This window comes from Carassius auratus, chromosome 15 (genome assembly GCF_003368295.1).
Source record: "Carassius auratus strain Wakin chromosome 15, ASM336829v1, whole genome shotgun sequence".
NCBI lineage: Eukaryota > Metazoa > Chordata > Actinopteri > Cypriniformes > Cyprinidae > Carassius > Carassius auratus.
This window is the reverse complement of record NC_039257.1, coordinates 25,208,891-25,229,497: the sequence shown is the minus strand read 5'-3', so window position 1 is coordinate 25,229,497 and position 20,607 is coordinate 25,208,891. Positions and strand designations below refer to the sequence as shown.

Here is a 20,607-nt window from a genome sequence, read left to right as displayed (position 1 = left end):
GTTATATGGCATTTGATGATGCAATTATATCACATTAACATTTTTAAGTATCTTTTGATTTTGTCCAAAATCACTTAACTTTAAAGTGAAGTTTTATTTGTTAACATTAGTTAATAACTACATTAAACTAACAATTAAAAATACTTCTAATGCAATTATTATTCTTAGTTAATATTAATTCCGACATTTACTAGTACATTATTAAGTTCAGAAGTGTAGTAAATGTAGTTAACAGACTTGAGCTAACTATGAACTAACTATGAACAGCTGTATTATTATTACCTAACATTAAAATAGATTAATAAACATTGTAACAAATGCACTGCTCAGTTTTATTGTAAGTTAATGTAATCTTATTGTAAAGTGTTTCCATCAGGTGTTGTTCTGTTCCTGAGTGAGTCTCTGTATGTGGGACACATGGACAGAGGCCGTTACTGATAGTGAGATGTGTGTTTGAAAGCGGGGTGATTGACCGCAGGGACAGATGTGTGTGTGTGTGTGTGTGTGTGTGTGTGTCAGACGTGCTCACACTAACATTACCTCTCATCACTTCACAGCTCATCGCCAACACTCACTAACCTCCACTAACTTCCAGCCTCAACAGAAACTAGAAGAACCGTCTTTCAGTCGTCCTCACTGAAGTCAGCGAGTGGAGAAGAACTGCAGAACTCAGGTGAAGAGTTGTGATATCTGTGCTAGGAGCAGTTTGTAGACTGAATATGATCCTGCTGTGAAGAAAAGGACTTTTAAGACACTAGCAGTTAAGGAAATGTTGTTCTTCATTCATATGCGACCCTGGAGCACAAAACCAGTCATAAGGGTCAATTTCTCTCCATTGATGTCTGGTTTGTTCGGAGGACAATATCTGTCTGAGATACAACTATTAGAAAATCTGGAATCTGAGGGAGCAAAACAATCTAAATATTGAGAAAATCATCTTTAAAGTTGTTCAGATGAAGTTCTTAGCAATGCATATTACTAATCAAAGTTTTGATATATTTACGGTAGAAATTTTACTAAATATTTTAATGGAACATGATCTTTACTTAATATCCTAATGATTTTTGTCATGAAAGAGAAATGTATAATTGTGACTCATAAAATGTATTGTTGTCTATTTCTACAAATATACGTCTGTGACACTGATGACTGCTTCTGTGCTGCTGGGACACATGTTATTATGTAACTGGTTCATGATTTCAATGAAAGACACGTCTCTTTCACAACTCTAAATCAGGTCATCATGTGTACGGGTAAATGTGCTAAATGCACCGCAGACCTTCTCTTCCCGCTCGGTCTCTTAGCCGTGGTCGGGAACATCCTGCTGTTTTTTCCCAACGGTGAGGTGTGGAGGACCGAGGAGATCACAGAGAAGATCTGGTTCTTCCCCGGGGTGATCGGAGCAGGACTGCTGGTGAGTGTGTGAAGGACAGACGAGTGAGTGAGTGAGAAGGTGTGTCCGCTGACTGTGTGTGTGTGTGTGTGTGTGTGTGTGTGTGTGTGTGTGGTTCCTGCAGGCGTTTCTGCCGGCGTCCATCATGAGGGCCGCAGGACGGGAGGGCAGCTGCTGCGCAAACAGATGCGGGGTGAGGAACTCACTTCATCTCAACAGATAACACATGCACTTTATATGTGTGTCATCTTTGTTAAAAAGCTTCTTCTATGGTGCTCTTTTCAAACTTCACTTGCAGTAAATGAGTGTCAGATTGTTCAAGCACACTTTGCAGTAATGATGGGCAGCACTACTGCTCTACTGGTGCATGCAAAAGATAACATGCAGTCAGCCATTTAACTAATTACAAACACATATCATTAACAAATTAATGCGTGACATATTGATTATAGTTGGACTGAGCTGCAGAGACACAGCGATGCAGGAAAGATATGTTTGCTGTAAGAATTCCTTTATACAGCACTAGACAAGAGTCTTATTATTTAGATTCTACATTCTACAATTGAACAGTCAGAGAATAGAAACATGTTTTAATTTTATTATTATAGCATAACGTGTGTGTGTGTGTGTGTGTGTGTGCTGCAGATGATGCTGTCCATGCTGATGTCTGTGTTGGGTGTTGCTGGAGCTCTGTACTGTATGATCATCTCTGCCGTCGGTCTGCAGGATGGCCCTCTGTGTGACACAGGAGACGGGATCTTCATCTATCCCTTCTTCAACAGCACTACAGAGTAACAGCACTCACATTTACCTGTTTGTTTGTACACTATACAGTGTGTATAATGTGCATCTGTGAGGATGCAGGGGAAACAAAATCTCATTCTCAGAAACGCACAAAACTCTCTGGCAGAACTTGATTGTGAAAACCCTAAACTGTGTGGTTTGCTTATAGCATGTTAGAACATACTCAGTTTTCACCTCATTTTGATACTGACACTTTAACATCTGTGCTCTCCTCCGTTCAGAGAGAGTTATCTGTCTAACCAGACGTCGTGGACGGTGTGTGTGCGGCCGCAGAATGTGGTCATGTGGAACGTGGTCCTGTTTTCCATTCTCTTGAGCATCGGGACTCTGGAGGCTGTGCTTCTGCTGGCACAGATAGTGAACGGACTGATCGGGTGTCTCTGTGGGACCTGCATGAACGAGAACCAGGTATGCTTGCTCTCCATGTTTAACGTTTATTTTAAGCATCAAAACAGCAAACTATTGCTTTCAAAAGTGTGTTATCCCAGCATCACAAAAGATGTGTTATTGCTTTGGCTTCAGCAGACACGGATGGAATGAAACCCAAGAGCACACTCCAGCATGTGGGACCTGTGCAGAGATATATATGAACACAATGACATCCACACAGATCTGCAGAAACACGCGTGTGAAACACACTGAGTTTTCATAACACACATATGATGAATATCATGTCTAGTTTTTGTGAATCATGCTCTTGTCTTCTGTAAATGAAGCCTTTGACAGGTAATGAATCTATAGAAGGTCAAATCATCTCATGGCAATTCGTAGGTGATTTTACATTTTAGTGAATATTAGCAATATTTCAGACACATGATGTTTAAATAACCCTGTAAAATTCAACCATTAAATATAATAAACTTATTTTCCATGTTTTGTAAAGCTGCTTACATGTATCTGTTTTGTTAAAGTATGTAAAGCGGAGTCAAACATCCACTAGTGTAAAACCTACACTGTAAAAAAAGCATTACCAGTAAAGTACTGTTAATTTACAGCCCTCAACCATTAATTTACAACTCTTATTATTTTTACAGTGTTTTACCGTAATTCTACCATGGAAATTAACTCCACTCCCACTGCTTCAAACAGTTCGAGTTTAAAAGCTAGCATTCCTACGATGTTAGTACTATGAACTTATTTCATTTGAGTCCACTGAGAAAAAATATATCTTAATATAAAAATGCAAACACTTAACGTGTAGTAGTAAAGTAACTAAATACATGACTTTTACTCAAATCACTGCAACTCATTGTCAGCTATAGCCATACATGCCAACCCTCACGATTTTTCCAGGAGACTCCCGAATTTCAAAGCCCCTCCCGAAAATCTCCCGGGCTGACCTTTCTCCTGAATTTCTCTCGATTTCCATCAGGACAACAATATTGCTACACCATCCGTCACTGGGTGCTGTTTCAGACCGAACAATAGGGACTTAGCAACAGCCTCTGGTGGAACGGCAATGCCGTTATATTGCGCATGCGCGAATTTAACTGCTACTTAACTGTGACGTTCTACTTTAACGGTCTACTACGGGAGAACAGCTGATTTGCCAGAGTCGCTTCAACGTGAGAGATTAGGTAAATAAATGTTATGGCATATGACACTGTAATTTGCATCAGTTTATGATTGTCTGATCACAAACGATCTCATTGGGAATCCAGAGAACATCTGATCTAACGTTATATAGGTAATAAAAAAATATTTTATTTTACCATGATAGGTAAAAAAAAATGTAAAAAAAAATGATAGCCTGAATGCACTAAGTCGCTTTGGATAAAAGCGTCTGCTAAATACATAAAAAAATAAAAAATAAAATCTACCAGAATTGGTAGGTCACATTTTCTGACACGAAATTTATTTAAACATTCGTCTTCCTCCATGTAATCAAGGTTAAAAGTCAAGTATTGCTTACATGGTAAATCTAGGTTTTTATACTTATTTACATCATACAATATTAAAAACTCCTCTTCTGACAAAAGATTGTCATTTAATGCCAAAAGCAATCCTTCTCTTGCTTTTTTAAATCACATTTTTTTGTATCTCAATTTAATTGAAATGAATTAATGCCGTGTTGCGCTGTCCTGTTTACCGGTGCTTAGTGATTTTTACGTTCTTGGCTATGGCGGTGTGACAGCAAACTTCCGGTCGCTGTAGCCGTTCCATTCGCAGCTGTTGCTTAAAGTCCATAATAATAAAGGTTACACCTCGAAGTCAAGCGCGGCAAATTCAGAACAGAAAAAGAAGAAGAAGAAGGGGAAAAGGAAGAAAGAAGAGACATGGCGAATAAAAAGAAAAAAATATGCCTGAAAATTCCTAACTAAATGGACTGGGTTGGGTTGGGTTTGCATAAATGGGGTTGGGTTGTGTACATAATATGTATGTATAAATTATGTACAGATAAATGAATTATATTCTTCTTTACGTTTGTTTGTGTGTGTGATTATATATGAAAAAATATTTAAAACTCAAACTGTCATTAAAAACATATGTTCTGGTTATCACATTACTGTTCAATCTTATAAAATTTAAGGAACAAACAAAAAAAAGTGTAATTCACACATATTTCCTCACCAAATTAATACTTGATTACTGTAGCAACACTTTAAATCAGTCTACACTGTTAAAAATCGCTGTAAAAAAACGGCCAAATTTCAACAGTAACATACTGTTTTTCATTAAAACAGTGTATTCTGGGTAATATTCATCAATTCGAGAAGGTACACTGTTAAAAATCGCTGTAAAAAAACGGCCAAATTTCGACAGTAAAATACTGTTTTTCATTTAAACAGTGCATTCTGGGTAATATTAATCGTTTTCGAGAAGTAGCCTGCTGCTATATATCGTAAAATAACAAAGTTCAAATTCGACACTCAGCGGCTGTGTTTCAAATCACACCCTACACCCTCATTCACTATTCCCTACATGAGTTTACTAATATAGTCCACCTGACAGAGAGAATGAACACTAATGAGTGAATTCAGACAATGATCAACAGCTGCTGTTAATGAGTAGAATCACTGAAGAAAAAAAAAACATAACAAGACAAACACATGAAATACAACTGACTTCAGCCACAGCCTTAGATGAAATCAACTGAAGATTTAAACAATAAACAAACAGCTTTACCAGCGTCACTCATTAATAACCAGACTGACTTTATTTCTGTCAGATCAGAGATCAGAGATCAAAAAATCTTATTGAGAATTACAGAGATTTAGATGATAATGTTACTGTTTCGTCTGACGTCACCATTGTGGAGATCAGTGTTTGCTTTAGTTGGGCTCCTGACCCTTGACTTTTGTACTTCAACTTTTGTTTCATTGTTATATTTGTATCTTTATGATACATCTGTTACAGCAATATTAATCTTCATGGTCAAGTGACTATGACGGTTTCTGTCAAGCATGATCTACTAGACTGACTTATTGCTATAATAGTCAATTCATAATTTGGTGTTGAAATATATGAGTGAATAACACTTTTCTTTTGTTTGTTTTTTACATTTTATAAGATTGAACGGTAATGTGATTATCTGGATATGGATTTAATGAAATTTTGAGCTTTAAATATTTTGGGCAGCAGTCCTCACAACACTGAAAGAGAGACATCAACAATCAGCATATTAATCTCAACAATGGTGACAATCAAAAGGTTCATGATGCAATGCATGCTGGGTACCATCATCATCATCATCACCTTTATTTATATAGTGCTTTAAACAAAATACATTGCGCCAAAGCACTGAACAACACTCACTTGGAAAACAGTGTCTCAACAATGCAAAACGATAGCCAAAGGCAGTTCACCACCGAATCTAGTCATGCCATCTCTGTTCAGCCGAAATAGTGTCTGTTTTAATCTGCAATCAAGTCAACGACATCGCTGCAGATGAAGTGACCCCAACCAAGCAAGCCAGAGGCGACAGCGGCAAGGAACCGAATCCATCGGTGACAGAATGGAGAAAAAAACCCTGGGAGAAACCAGGCTCAGTTGGGGGGCCAGCTCTCCTCTGACCAGACGAAACCAGTAGTTCAATTCCAGGCTGCAGCAAAGTCAGATTGTGCAGAAGAATCATCTGTTTCCTGTGGTCCTGTCCCGGTGGTCCTCCGAGACAAGGCCCCCACAGGGCATCTGCATCTGGGGCTCCAGTTGTCCCGGTCTCCGCCGTCCCTCAGGGATGTAGAGGTCCTTTCTACCAGCACAGGATAAAACTCATCCATGACTCCCAGCATGCATTGGGGCATGAATAAATTATGCCCTTGAATTATTCACTTATTTTCTTGAATTCTTATGTGCTTATAATTTTGCATTTGTTTTAAGTTTTAGTAGCATGTGTTGTGATGTTCAGAACTGATCTGTTCATTTATTTTGTGGATTGTCACCATTGTTGTGATTCATACGCTGATTCTTGATGTTTCTGTCTAAATTTCAGCAAAGGTTTTTTTTTTATTATGAGTGAAATTTTCTTAACAGTCTTTTATAACTTATGGCTCAGCAGTGTTCCTTCTCATGCTGTAGTATCAATATTCAATAAGAGAAGAGACACAGGATTAGTTTAGAAATAATAGTTTTTGTTCTTGTCAATATATAAACAACAATATCAGATTTTTTTTTCTTCTGTGTACTTTTGTTTTGCTATAACAAGATCCAAAGACGCATTGTTAAAGCATGTTAAAAAAAAACTTAGTTGTTGAAAAGTCATGTTCAAGAGCCCAACTAAAGTAAACACTGATCTCCATCATGGTAGTGAAAAAAACACCTAAACCTATTTAACTCTCCATAAGTTCTTCTGTAGACATCTGACAGAAATAAAGTCAGTCTGGTTAGTAATGTGAATCTGGTGAAGCTGTTTTAGTAGTTGTTTAATCAGATCTTGAGAGATTTGATGTATTCTTTTATTCAGTTGATTTCATCTAAGGCTGTGGCTGAAGTCATTTGTAGTTCTTGTGTTTCTCTTTCCTTCAGTGATTCTGCAGGTGTTTATCACTAATGCTCAATCATCAATTAATCACCGAATTATCTCATTAACTTCACTGATTCAGTGTTACTCTAACACTCTGTAGTGTGCACACATTATAAGTGTTCATTTAAAACTGAGGATTTTCTTGTGGGGTTTAAAGGGTTAAAGATTTAAGATGAAGAAAAAACAGCATGAAACATAATTTAACAGTAATAAACTGTAATTAATTTACAGGAAACAAACTGTAGAAAAACAGTTATTTACTGGCGCCCCTGCTGCCAGTAAAAAACTGTTTTTCAACTGTTTCTTGCCGTAAATTAATGGTTGCCAGCAAAAAAAGTGTTTTTCTACAGTTTGTTGCCGTTAAGTCAAGGAAAAACAGTAATATACTGTAAAATGTAAACGTCAGATTTACCAAATGAAAAAAAAGTTAATTTAACTAAAATATTTGTGAACATCCATAGAAAAAAAACTAGGCAAAGTCATACACTGATAATGAGAGTAAATACTGAACTTGGCTGTATTAATGTGTGTTTGCACAAGAGAAATCGTTTAATGTAGTTTTGTTGTTCACCATTGTGCTGGAGAGTAGAGCCGGTGCTTCAGTCAATGATGAGCCACAAATTCAGATTTTTTGCTGCTTTATATAAAGACAGTAAATGTGGAGTCGCTGATACAGTGGTGATCTCTGTGTTAAGTACTTCAGCACATACATGTGTAATACAGCTGACAATGAGCTGCAGTGATTTGATTAAAAGTCATGTATTTAGTTACTTTATTACTGCACATTAAGTGTTTGCATCGTTATATTAAGAAATATTCCTTCTCAGTGGACTCAAATGAAATAAGTTCATAGTACTAACATCGTAGGAATGCTAGTTTTAAAAACTCGAACTGTTTGAAGCAGTGGGAGTGGAGTTAATTTCTATGGTAGAATTTACGGTAAAATACTGTTAAAAAATAAAAGTGGTAAATTAATGGTTAAGAGCTGTAAATTAACAGTACTTTACTGGCGCCCCTGCTGCCAGAAAATTACTGTTATTTAACGGCAATTTTTTTTACAGTGTAGCCTGCTGCTATATATATGGTACATTAACAACGTTCAAAGTCGACACTCAGCGGCTGTGTTTCAAATCACACCCTACACCCTCATTCACTATTCCCTACATGAGTTTACTAATATAGTCCACCTGACAGAGAGAATGAACACTAATGAGTGAATTCAGACACTGATCAACAGCTGCTGTTAATGAGTAGAATCACTGAAGAAACAAGACAAACACAAGAAATACAACTGACTTCAGCCACAGCTTTATATGAAATCAACTGAAGATTTACCAACTTCACTCATTACTAACCAGACTGACTTTATTTCTATCAGATCAGAGATCAGAGATCCAAAGATCTTACTGAGAATTACAGAGATTTAGATGATAATGTTACGGTTTCGTTTGATGTTACCATTGTGGAGATCAGTGTTTACTTTAGTTGGTCTCCTGACCCTTGACTTTTACACTTTACATGTTGTTTCATTGCTGTATTTATATCTTTATGATGCATCTGTTACAGCAGTATTAATTTTGATAGTCAAGTGATTATGGCTGTTTCTAACAGGCATGATCTACTAGACTGATTTAATGTGTTGGTATAGAAATCAAATTTTAGTTTGGTGTTGAAATATTTGAGTGAATGACACAATTTTTTTTTTTTTGTTTCTTAAATTTTGTAAGATTGAAAAGTAGTGTGATAACCAGTATTTATGGATTTAACGACTAGTTTTAGTTAAAAAATATTTCAGGCAGCAGGTCCTCACAACACTCAAAGAGAGAAATCAACAATCAGCATATGAATCTCAACAATGGTGACAATCAAAAGGTTCATGATGCAATGCATGCTGGGTACCAGCACAGGATAAAACTCATCCATGACTCCCAGCATGCATTGCGGCATGAATAAATTATGCCCCTGAATTGTTCACTTATTTTCTTGAATTCTTATGTGCTTATTGCATTTGCATTGCATTTGTTTTAAGTTTTAGTAGCATGTGTTGTGATGTTCAGAACTGATCTGTTCATTTATTTTGTGGATTGTCACCATTCTTATGATTCATACGCTGATTCTTGATGTTTCTGTCTAAATTTCTGCAAAGGTTTTTTTTTTATGAGTGAAATCTTCTTAACAGTCTTTCATAAGTTATGGCTCAGCAGTGTTTCTTCTTATGCTGTAGTATCAATATTCAATAAGAGAAGAGACACGGGATTAGATCAGAAATAATAGCATTTGTTCTTGTCAATCTATAAACATCAATATCAGATTTTTTTTTTCTTCTGTGGACATTTGTTTTGCTATAACATGCTCCAAAGGCACATTGTTACAGCATGTAAAAAAAACCAAAAAAAAACTTAGTTGTTGAAAAGTCACGTTCAAGAGCCCAACTAAAGTAAACACTGATCTCCATCATGGTAGTGAAAAAAACACCTAAACCTATTTAACTCTCAATAAGATCTTCTGTAGACATCTGACAGAAATAAAGTCAGTCTGGTTAGCAATGTGAATCTGGTGAAGCTGTTTTAATAGTTGTTTAATCAGATCTTGAGAGATTTGATGTATTCTTTTATTCAGTTGATTTCATCTAAGGCTGTGGCTGAAGTCATTTGTAGTTCTTGTGTTTCTCTTTCCTTCAGTGATTCTGCAGGTGTTTATCACTAATGCTCAATCATCAATTAATCACCGAATTATCTCATTAACTTCACTGATTCAGTGTTACTCTAACACTCTGTAGTGTGCACACATTATAAGTGTTCATTTAAAACTGAGGATTTTCTTGTGGGGTTTAAAGGGTTAAAGATTTAAGATGAAGAAAAAACAGCACGAAACATAATTTAACAGTAATAAACTGTAATTAATTTACAGGAAACAAACTGTTGAAAAACCTGCTGCCAGTAAATAACTGTTTTTCTACTGTTTATTGCCGTAAATTAATGGTTGCCAGCAAAAAAAGTGTTTTTCTACAGTTTGTTGCCGTTAAGTCAAGGAAAAACAGTAATATACTGTAAAATGTAAATGTCAGATTTACCAAATGAAAAAAAAAATAATTTAACTAAAATATTTGTGAACATACATATAAAAACATTTATGCAAAGTCATACACTGATAATGAGTAAATACTGAACTCAACTGTATTAATGTGTGTTTGCTCAAGAGAGATCTGTTAGTTTAATGTAGTTTTTTTGTTCACCATTGTGCTGGAGAGTAGAGCCTGTGCTTCAGTCAATGATGAGCCACAAATTCTGATCTTTTACTGCTTTATATAAAGGCAGTAAATGTGAGTCGCTGTACTTCAGCACATACATGTGTGCTATAGCTGACAATGAGCTGCAGTGATTTGAGTAAAAGTCATGTATTTAGTTACTTTATTACTGCACATTAAGTGTTTGCATTGTTATATTAAGAAATATTCCTTCTCAGTGGACTCAAATGAAATAAGTTCATAGTACTAACATCGTAGGAATGCTAGTTTTAAAAACTCGAACTATTTGAAGCAGTGGGAGTGGAGTTAATTTCCATGGTAGAATTTACGGTAAAATACTGTTAAAAAATAAGAGTTGTAAATAAATGGTTAAGAGCTGTAAATTAACAGTACTTTACTGGCACCCCTGCTGGCAGAAAATTACTGTTATTTAACGGCAATTTTTTTTTACAGTGTGGATCATGCCTGACAAAAACAGCCAAAATCGCTGTAAAAAAACGGCCAAATTTTGACAGTAACATACTGTTTTTCATTAAAACGGTGCATTCTGGGTAATAGTCATCATTTTCGAGAAGGTAGCCTGCTGCTATATATCGGAAATTAACAACGTTCAAAGTCGACACTCAGCGGCTGTGTTTCAAATCACACCCTACACCCTCATTCACTATTCCCTACATGAGTTTACTAATATAGTCCACCTGACAGAGAGAATGGAAACTAATGAGTGAATTGAACTACATGAACTACAACTGACTTCAGCCACAGCTTTAGATGAAATCAACTGAAGATTTACCAACTTCACTCATTGCTAACCAGACTGACTTTATTTCTATCAGATCAGAGATCAAAAGATCTTAATGAGAATTACAGAGATTTAGATGATAATGTTACTGTTTCATTTGACGTTACCATTGTGGAGATCAGTGTTTCCTTTAGTTGGGCTACTGACCCTTGACTTTTGTACTTTACATTTTGTTTCATTGCTGTATTTGTATCTTTATGATACATGTGTTACAACAGTATTAATTTTGCTAGTCAACTGATTATGGCTGTTTCTGTCTGGCATAATCTGCTAGACTGACTTAAAGTGTTGCTACAGTAATCAGATATTCATTTGGTGTTGAAATATGTGAAAAACTGACACAATTTTTTACATGAATGTAATAACCAGAATTTATGGATTTAACGACAGTTTTGGTTAAGAAATATTTCGGGCAGCAGTCCCCACAACACTCAAAGAGAGACATCAACAATCAGCATATGAATCTCAACAATGGTGACAATCAAAAGATTCATGATGCAATGCATGCTGGGTACCAGCGCAGGATAAAACTCATCCATGACTCCCAGCATGCATTGCGGCATGACTAAATTATGCCCCTGAATTGTTCACTTATTTTCTTGAATTCTTATGTGCTTATAATTTTGCATTTGTCTTAAGTTTTAGTAGCATGTGTTGTGATGTTCAGAACTGATCTGTTTATTTATTTTGTGGATTGTCACCATTGTTGTGATTCATACGCTGATTCTTGATGTTTCTGTCTAAATTTCAGCAAAGTTTATTTTTTTTTTATTATGAGTGAAATTTTCTTAACAGTCTTTCATAACTTACGGCTCAGCAGTGTTCCTTCTTATGCTGTAGTATCAATATTCAATAAGAGAAGAGACACAGGATTAGTTTAGAAATAATAGTTTTTGTTCTTGCCAATCTTTAAACAACAATACCAGATTTTTGTGTTCTGTGGACTTCTATTTTGCTATAACAAGTTCCAAAGATGCATTGTTACAGCATGTAAAAAAAAACAAAAAAAACAAAGCACTTAATTGTTGAAAAGTCACGTTCAAGAGCCCAACTAAAGTAAACACTGATCTCCATCATGGTAGAAAACACCATTAAAAACACCTAAAGCTATTTAACTCTCCATAAGATCTTCTGTAGACATATGACAGAAATAAAGTCAGTCTGGTTAGTAATGTGAATCTGGTGAAGCTGTTTTAGGAGTTGTTTAATCGGATCTTGAGAGATTTGATGAGTTCTTTTATTCAGTTGATTTCATCTAAGGCTGTGGCTGAAGTCATTTGTAGTTCTTGTGTTTCTCTTTCATTCAGTGATTCTGCAGGTGTTTATCACTAATGCTCAATCATCAATTAATCACATAATTATCTTATTAACTTCACTGATTCAGTGTTACACTGTAAAAAAATTTGCCGTTAAATAACAGTAATTTTCTGGCAGCAGGGGTGCCAGTAAAGTACTGTTAATTTACAGCTCTTAACCATTAATTTACCACTCTTATTTTTTAACAGTATTTTTTAACAGATAAGGGTTGACTTGTCAGTGTTGTTCTTTAATTGATCTCATCTTTATTGTGGCCAAAACACCAAGAGAACATGTGGTTAGATGATGCTGGTTTGCAGATGATTGATTTATCATGATAAATGTGGTCTGGATACCTGTTTTCACCCAAGCTAATGTGTGGTGTTAGTTAAGTATTATTTATTAAAGTGACTCAATGGGTCAACAGCCTGACGCCCAGCTGAATTTAAAGCAGATAATATCAAGGATAAAAAAATTAATAAATAAAAAACAATTTCTTTGTCACAGATCAAGGCTGCATCTCATTTCTAGTCTTACTTGATCTTAGTGCTGCATTCGACACCATAGATCATGACATACTCATAGATCGATTACAAAACTATACAGGTATTCAAGGGCAGGCTCTAAGATGGTTTAGATCCTACCTGTCCGATCGCTACCATTTTGTTTACTTAAATGGGGTGTCATCTCATTTATCATCAGTAAAATATGGAGTGCCACAAGGATCCGTCCTAGGTCCCCTTCTATTTTCAATATACATGTTGCCCCTTGGTAATATTATTAGAAAATGCGGAATTAGCTTCCACTGTTATGCTGATGATACTCAGCTATATATCTCAACGAGACCAGATGAAACTTCTCAATTATCTAAGCTAACAGAGTGTGTTAAAAAGGTTTCTTGCGCGTTGCTGTCTTTCCTTTCATATAACGCAATGATTTCAGATTAAAAACATTTTTCTTACATGTTTACCTCTTTTATTCATCTGACTCCAAAAATGAAAAGGGTTAGAAGAGATGTTTGATATATATTACATTTAAGTGTATGTTTGACAATCCTGTTTTACTTTCACAATTATTTTACTCGTTCATTAGGAATCTATGTCGCTCAGGGTGCACCACGACGGCAGTTCTTTTGCGTGTGCCCCACGATCACAAACTCGCCAGTTCTCAACAGCAGTCAGTGTTTATGACTAATACTATTTAATAGGTTACCCATACTTACCATATTTTAAATAGTATTTCAGTTTAGTCCCCCTCAGCTACCCATGTACAACTTGATTAAAGCTCCAACAATAATCAGCGGTTTATGCTAGCACTACCTGTCTAGCCCCCAACAATTATATAACGCTGTACAACTTAATTAAAGCTGAGACAATAACCAGCGGTTATGACCAGTACTTTTACTAGCCCCCCATAGTTAATGCAACTGAGTACAACTTAACTAAAGTCAAGTGGTTTAGCCAGAAATCTAAAACCTCACCTGATGTGCCCTATGCTCCATCTAGTCTGAGTTTTAGTATGCACTTAACCCTGGACGCAGATTTGCGGAAACATAGCCTTCACTTAATCTACTTGAGAAAATAATTTCAGGACAACCAGAATAAAATCAAACATAACAATTTATTAATCAGGTAATCAAAGTAATAATTCAAAATCCAATTCAAACAATATAAAAACACTAATCAATCACAAATAAACATTCAATAATATCAAGATGAGAGAATGCAAAAGTTACCTGATAATTGATAAAATGGCATTTATTGCAGGGGTTTAGCATATTACCTTTTGAGGATTAGTTTCTTGGTTTCTATGGGAGACTGTATTTACATACAGGAGGTAATTTGTGTGAAAAACCTGGGAGTAGTCGGTTTATAATATTTGCAGTTACCTGTTCTATTGTTAAGTGAAAGTGACGTGACATTCAGCCAAGTATGGTGACCCATACTCAGAATTTGTGCTCTGCATTTAACCCATCCGAAGTGCACACACACAGAGCAGTGAACACACACACACACACACACACACACACACACACTGTGAACACACTACCGGAGCAGTGGGCAGCCATTTATGCTGCGGTGCCCGGGGAGCAGTTGGGGGTTCGATGACTTGCTCAAGGGCACCTAAGTCATGGTATTGAGGGTGGAGAGAGAACTGTACATGCACTCCCACCCACAATTCCTGCTGGCCTGGGACTCGAACTCACAACCTTTCGATTCACAACCGACTCTCTAACCATTAGGCCACGACTTCCCCATTAAGAGAATGAGACCCCTTTTACCAGACCTTTTGTAAAACATGACACATGCTTTACTGCATTGTTAATAAGAAAGGTAGTTTCAGTGTTTCCTGTTAGGAGAGAGTGGGCAAAAGGAGTGAAATGATTATGCATATGGTGTGGGCCATTTGTCTGTCCCTCTCAGTTGGGTGCGTTGCTTTAGACTTGCGAGACAGGATCTAGGTGTTGGTTCTCATAAAAAAGTTCCTTGCTGTGATCTTTTATCTGATCCAGTCAAAATGGCATCAGTAACCTTACAGTTAAATCTCCCTTTGGCCCCGTGGGCTATTCAGAGTTTCCTGCGGGGACACAACTGTTTGACTTTGGCTGGATGCTTTCTGTCAGACTTTCTGTAGTGTTGGTACCTGTAATGGGCTAAGGACCATAGCCATGTTGGTTGATGTCTTTAGAGCTCTGATGAGATATCTGAAATAACAGCATTGAAACCGTGTAAAAGTGAAGATGAGGGCACTGCCGACGGCACATCCCCAAAGTATCCAGTCCCACCACGTGTAGACACTCAGGGCTGAACGGGTAGAAGAGCTGGACAGGATGTTTGCAGTCTTTTGAGCCAGGTTCGTCTCTACCTGTGCTTGTGAGAGATGATATTCAGTCTGTGTGATGATTCTTTGCACCAAGTCCATCGTGTCAACTAGGGCCTGTGTTCCTTGTTCACAGAAGGTGTCATCCCACCATGGGGAAATTTCTGCATCCAGTGGCATCCTTCCAAGGATGTTAATCTGGCCCATTGAGAAGTCCTCAGTTGCTTCTAAACAAAACGAGTGTTTAGCAGGACAGGTCAGTCCTCCATATGTAAAAGAATTCATCTCACTGACGACACACCACTGTGTGTGAGATACCTGAATAGCATCAGAGTGACCATGCAATGATTGAACATTTACAAGTTTGCTGTCATTGGAGGAAAAAGGCTGTAACGTGTTACTTGTACAGACAACATAGTTATGGGTCTCATGACAACACTTGTGACTGGTAAACAAGGTCTCAATACCCTTTAAGGTCATGTATCCTCACTGTAAAACCCGACAAGTAAACTTAACTCAAACCGTTTGAGGAAACCGGTTGCCTTAAACCATTTAAGTTGAAAAAACTAACAGTTACGAGTACTCTGAACTTAATTCAGTTGAGTTCATTGAAAGAAGATATACATTGCAATTAAGTAATTAAGTGATTAACTAAGTGCTGATTGAGAATTAGTGATGAACAGCTGCTGTTAACAAACAGAATCACTGAAGAAAAGAGAAACACAAGAACTACTACAACTGACTTCAGACACAGACTTAGATGAAATCAACTGAAATAAAATACATGAAATCTCTCAAGATCTGATGAAACAACCCCACAAACAGCATCACCAGCTGCACTTATTAATAACCAGAATGACTTTATTTCTGTCAGACGTCTACAGAAGATCTTATTGAGAATGAACTAAGGTTTAGATGTTGATTTATTGTTTCATTTGAAGTAACCATGTTAGAGATCAGTGTTTGCTTTAGTTGGGCTCTTGACCCTTGACTTCTGTCTTAGTCTTTTCTCTGGTTGTTATAACCGTGTGTTTCTAAAACACATTTGTTATTACTCAAAAGCCCAGAAGAAATGCCATCAGGTGTTAACCTGTACCAAGGTGTAGGTTGTTATACTTCATATAGGTGATGATAATTATTCATTATTATTCACAAATATTGATCTGTACAGAGTCTAATCTCTGAGGAAATAAATGTGTAATTAGTAGAAGTGGATCTAATACAAGTGACCCTAAGAGTCTGTGATAATCAGTTAATATAAAAATGGCTTCATAAACATTTTGTACACATACATTTGTATTCCATCCCAGTAGTTGGTCAGACACAGACATCAATAATCAGAATATGAACCTCAACAATGGTGACAAAAAAACATGCTGCAATGCATGCTGGGTACTATTGTAGTACAAAACTCATCCATGGCTCCCAGCATGCTCTGCAGCCTTTTCTTTTTTTTTATGGTCACCATTGTTGAGGTTCATATTCTGATTATTGATGTCTGTGTGTGACTGTTTTACACCGTAAAAGACCACACTGTTTGGAAAGTCTTTGTATTAACTGATTATTACAGAACCACTGGCTCTTAGAATCACTTTTACTATAATCAATCAAATTACACAACACCGATTTCATCAGAGATTAGACTCCTAGCAGTTCAATAATTGATGATTATCATCACCAATATAAAGTATATCCACCTACACCTAGGCACAGGTGAACATCTGATGGCATTTCTTTTGGGCTTTTGAGTTACAACGAACATGTTTTAGAAACACACGGTTATAACAGCCAGAGAAAAGACTAAGACAGAAATCAAGGGTCAAGGGCCCAACTAAAGCAAACACTGATCTCTAACATGGTTACTTCAAATGAAACAATAAATCAACATCTAAACCTTAGTTCATTCTCAATAAGATCTTCTGTAGACGTCTGACAGAAATAAAGTCAGTCTGGTTATTAATTAGTGGAGCTGGTGATGCTGTTTGTGGGGTTGTTTAATCAGATCTTGAGAGATTTCATGTATTTTATTTCAGTTGATTTCATCTAAGGCTGTGTCTGAAGTCAGTTGTAGTAGTTCTTGTGTTTCTCTTTTCTTCAGTGATTCTGTTTGTTAACAGCAGCTGTTCATCACTAATTCTCAATCAGCACTTAGTTAATCACTTAATTACTTAATTGCAAAGTTTTAAAACTTACATGGTTTAAATCAAGGCAATCTATTTACTCAAACGGTTTGAGTTAAGTTTACTTGTCAGGTTTTACAGTGCTGTAAGGTGGTCCCATTTAATTACTTGGTCTTTCACTACCATGCCAATTGATCGAATAGTGGTAGAATTTGGATAAACTTGATCTGGGTGTATCAAGGATAAAGTGACAAAAAAATCCAAGGCATCCATTACATTAATTTCCAGTGTAAATCATAATAGTTGATAATAATTCAGAATATTTCACATTTTTCATTTTTTCTGATGAAAGCCACCTATGTAGATCTAGAATTTCAATCAAGTCACTTAAAACATGTCTAGGTGTTTTGTGAAGGCGAAGATCTAGGATTTCTTGCCTTGCAGTAAAAAATAAATCTTGAGCATATGATCTGCAGGCTAAGCCACGTTCGATGGTACGGGTCTGATTGAATAATGTATGGCTGATCTCAAGAAGCGCCTGCGCTTCAGATCTTACTGCTTTTATGACGTTTTCATTGCTATTGGTGAGATGTTGGAGCCCAGTGGCCATCTGGTCTGCCAACCATGTAGAGAACTGAGATTGTTGGTTTATTTTGTATGTGTTAGTTGCTGAATTGATTGAGCCAAATAAACCTGCTATATTGCCTAGTAGGTCTCGTTTTGATCGAGCAGGTGAGATTTGGACCGCAAGTCTGCCTTTGTAATCAGAGATTCAATCATCAATCATTGACTGTAGCCATGCATAGGTTTCATCATCATCATTACAGTGTTCTGTGTAAGCAGAGAGAACATTTAAAATATTGTAAGTTACATGGAGTCATTATTAAATTTACATCATGTATTAATGTCTTATTTACATTTCCTCTAATCAGTTCACCAGGAGCAATTGGGTGCAGTGATGGGCATTGTTTGGGCCTAGTGTAGCCACAAGTGGTTAAATTAAAACAATGATGGACAGTCCATGAACAGTTATGTGGGCTGGTGAAATAGTCCATGCTAAATTCAAATTTTCCCACACAATAAGTTCCTTCCTTTCGGTTGGTCCACACACAGGTTTTTGGTTTTTGCTCGTCTAGTGTAAGTGAGGTGAGGTTGTATTGCTTCTGTGAACCTTAGGTGTGTAGTATTGTGTGTTTCAGTGTGTGTGCATCTATATGTAAAAGGTTGCAAATTTCCTATAAAATAGCATAATTTTGGATCAATCCTATTGTTATATTTCTCATGTAGTGTGTTCATGATCCCTGGATCAGTTTTAAGTTGATACCAGGCAGTAATATTATGTGCAAATTTTTGTGCACATGTGTATCCTGAAATGCTTTCTGTCGGTGGGTGTGTTCTACCTGAGTTGAAACAAATTTTTGGGGTGCAATTTTGATCTGGTGCTAACCCGGGAGGCCATGTAACTCTTTTGGTACTACTGTAATTTCAGGTGTGGAAGGCCCCTTGGAATATTTCCACACCCACCTTCCGCATTTCAGGTTGTGTGTGAGTGAAACCCTTTGGCCCAGTCTGATGCACGTGGGCCTGCATATTTTCCTCTCGTCCGGTCTCCATGGGATTGCTGCAGTTAGCCTAGAAGATAGAAGAAAATTATTTGTCTTGTCTACCCTTGTATAGTTTGCACTGTGACATGTGATACCATCACAGTTTTCCTTTGAAATCTGTGGCAATGCAACGGTTGCAGGTTGCTTTGACCTCATATGGCCCATGCCATCGAGGTTTGAATGGGCCCGGTTTCACAAAGACCCGTATCATCACCATGTCACCCTCTGAGAATTTTACCTCAGAGTTTGGATTGAAATGTGTATCATCCATCAAGTCAGACTGCTGTTGTTTCAGAGCGGCTTGTGTATGTAACACAGTCGGCCTTGTAGCCGTTTCAAAATAGTCTGTTGAGTTGCAATCATGAGAGGTCCCAGATCTGCTGGAGTGATTTCTGGGTCTATTGGTAGTTTCATGACTCTTCCAGTCATGAGCTCGAACGGGCTGATGCCCGGGACTTTGATGGAGTCGCCCGCATCACTGTTAGTACCGTTGGTAATGCGTCGGTCCACCTGTTTTTGTATTGGATTATTTGTTTTGAGATGCTTTCTTTGATCGTGCGATTTAATCGTGCTACGATTCCTGAACTCTGTGGTCTGTAAGGAACGTGAAATCTCTGTTTGATATTAAGCATCTTGCACATAGATTGCATTATCTGGCCAGTGAAGTGGGTTCCCTGGTCAGATTCAACCAGGTTTGCGAACACTTATACCTCCTCTTGGCACTGGGCAGCGGACCAATAAAATCGAACTGCAAAAATTCCCAAGGTCTTTTGGGTGGTTCAGGTCGGCACAGCTTTGTTCGTCCTGGTTTCCCTTGGTTAATGGTAGCACATACAATACATGTGTCGCACCATCTTTGAATGTCTGATGTCATTTCTGGCCACCAGAAGTAATTTTGTATCAGCTGTTGTGTTTTGGGAGCTGACGCATGTGCAAAATCATGGTATAATTTTATCACTGGTTTTTGGAGGGCATCAGGGAAAACATACTTTCCATTTCTCTGAATTATTCCCTCAGTGACCTTGACTAATTGATCCTGCTGTAAAAGTGGTACAAGCTCTCCATCTGTGCTCCACAGTTCTTGTTGATATTGTTTTAAATCAATGAGAGTGGTTTGTACAGTACTTACTGCAGAAGTACTGCTAGTTTAGCTAGTTGGTCTGCTATGCTGTTGTTTTTCTCATGTTCATCTGGGTTTCGACTAATGTGTGCACGCACTTTAATGACCGAATGTTGACTCGCGCATTTTGATTGAATGCCAGATTGAGGTTATGATGTTAAAATGCTTTATTGGTGTTCCGGCTGATGTGAGAAATTTTCTCAGCTGCCATTGTTCCATAAAATCATGAACTACGCCAAATGAATAAAAACTATCAGTGTACACACACAACGGTTCGTGGTGGGACTTGATCGCTTCTAGCAATGCAATGAGTTCAGCCTCTTGTGCTGATGTATTTCTTGGTAATTTGATTAGCAATTGTTTGGCATTTGAATTGGGAGAGTGGATTGTCCACACTGCACATCCTGTGCGGAACTGACCGTCATGCCAATATCTGGA

The 20,607-nt window shown here is 37.2% G+C and overlaps 2 protein-coding genes and 1 pseudogene across 5 annotated transcripts; 1 reads left to right on the top strand and 2 right to left on the bottom strand.

The window, feature by feature from the left end:
• The first annotated feature begins 502 nt into the window (after positions 1-502).
• Positions 503-3,079, top strand: LOC113115466 (transmembrane 4 L6 family member 1). Of its 4 annotated transcripts, none has more exons than XM_026283047.1 (6): positions 503-673; positions 1,227-1,414; positions 1,518-1,586; positions 2,039-2,184; positions 2,419-2,605; positions 2,720-3,079. In XM_026283047.1, the coding sequence occupies exons 2-6, from the start codon at positions 1,244-1,246 to the stop codon at positions 2,735-2,737; spliced, it is 591 nt and encodes a 196-aa protein (XP_026138832.1). In that variant the 5' UTR covers positions 503-673; positions 1,227-1,243; the 3' UTR covers positions 2,738-3,079. The 4 variants fall into 4 exon arrangements, with proteins under 4 accessions (XP_026138832.1, XP_026138834.1, XP_026138835.1 ...); XM_026283049.1 differs by having other exon boundaries at positions 503-760; positions 1,238-1,414; XM_026283050.1 differs by having other exon boundaries at positions 504-673; positions 1,238-1,414; positions 2,723-3,079.
• An 11,625-nt stretch (positions 3,080-14,704) lies between these two features.
• On the bottom strand, positions 14,705-15,821 carry LOC113115464 (uncharacterized). The gene has a single exon (XM_026283045.1). The coding sequence runs from the start codon at positions 15,803-15,805 to the stop codon at positions 15,125-15,127; it is 681 nt and encodes a 226-aa protein (XP_026138830.1). The 5' UTR covers positions 15,806-15,821; the 3' UTR covers positions 14,705-15,124.
• A 1,749-nt stretch (positions 15,822-17,570) lies between these two features.
• On the bottom strand, positions 17,571-18,307 carry LOC113115465 (uncharacterized; annotated as a pseudogene).
• Between the last annotated feature and the right edge of the window lie 2,300 nt (positions 18,308-20,607).

What these genes read in the sequence shown, in the direction of transcription:
- LOC113115466 (XM_026283047.1), top strand. Translation starts at nt 1,244, where the DNA reads ATGTGTACGGGTAAATGTGCTAAATGCACCGCAGACCTTCTCTTCCCG. An exon ending in TGATCGGAGCAGGACTGCTG is followed by an intron (nt 1,415 to 1,517) that starts GTGAGTGTGTGA and finishes TGGTTCCTGCAG; the next exon opens with GCGTTTCTGCCGGCGTCCAT. An exon ending in GCTGCGCAAACAGATGCGGG is followed by an intron (nt 1,587 to 2,038) that starts GTGAGGAACTCA and finishes TGTGTGCTGCAG; the next exon opens with ATGATGCTGTCCATGCTGAT.
- LOC113115464 (XM_026283045.1), bottom strand. Translation starts at nt 15,805, where the DNA reads ATGACCTTAAAGGGTATTGAGACCTTGTTTACCAGTCACAAGTGTTGT.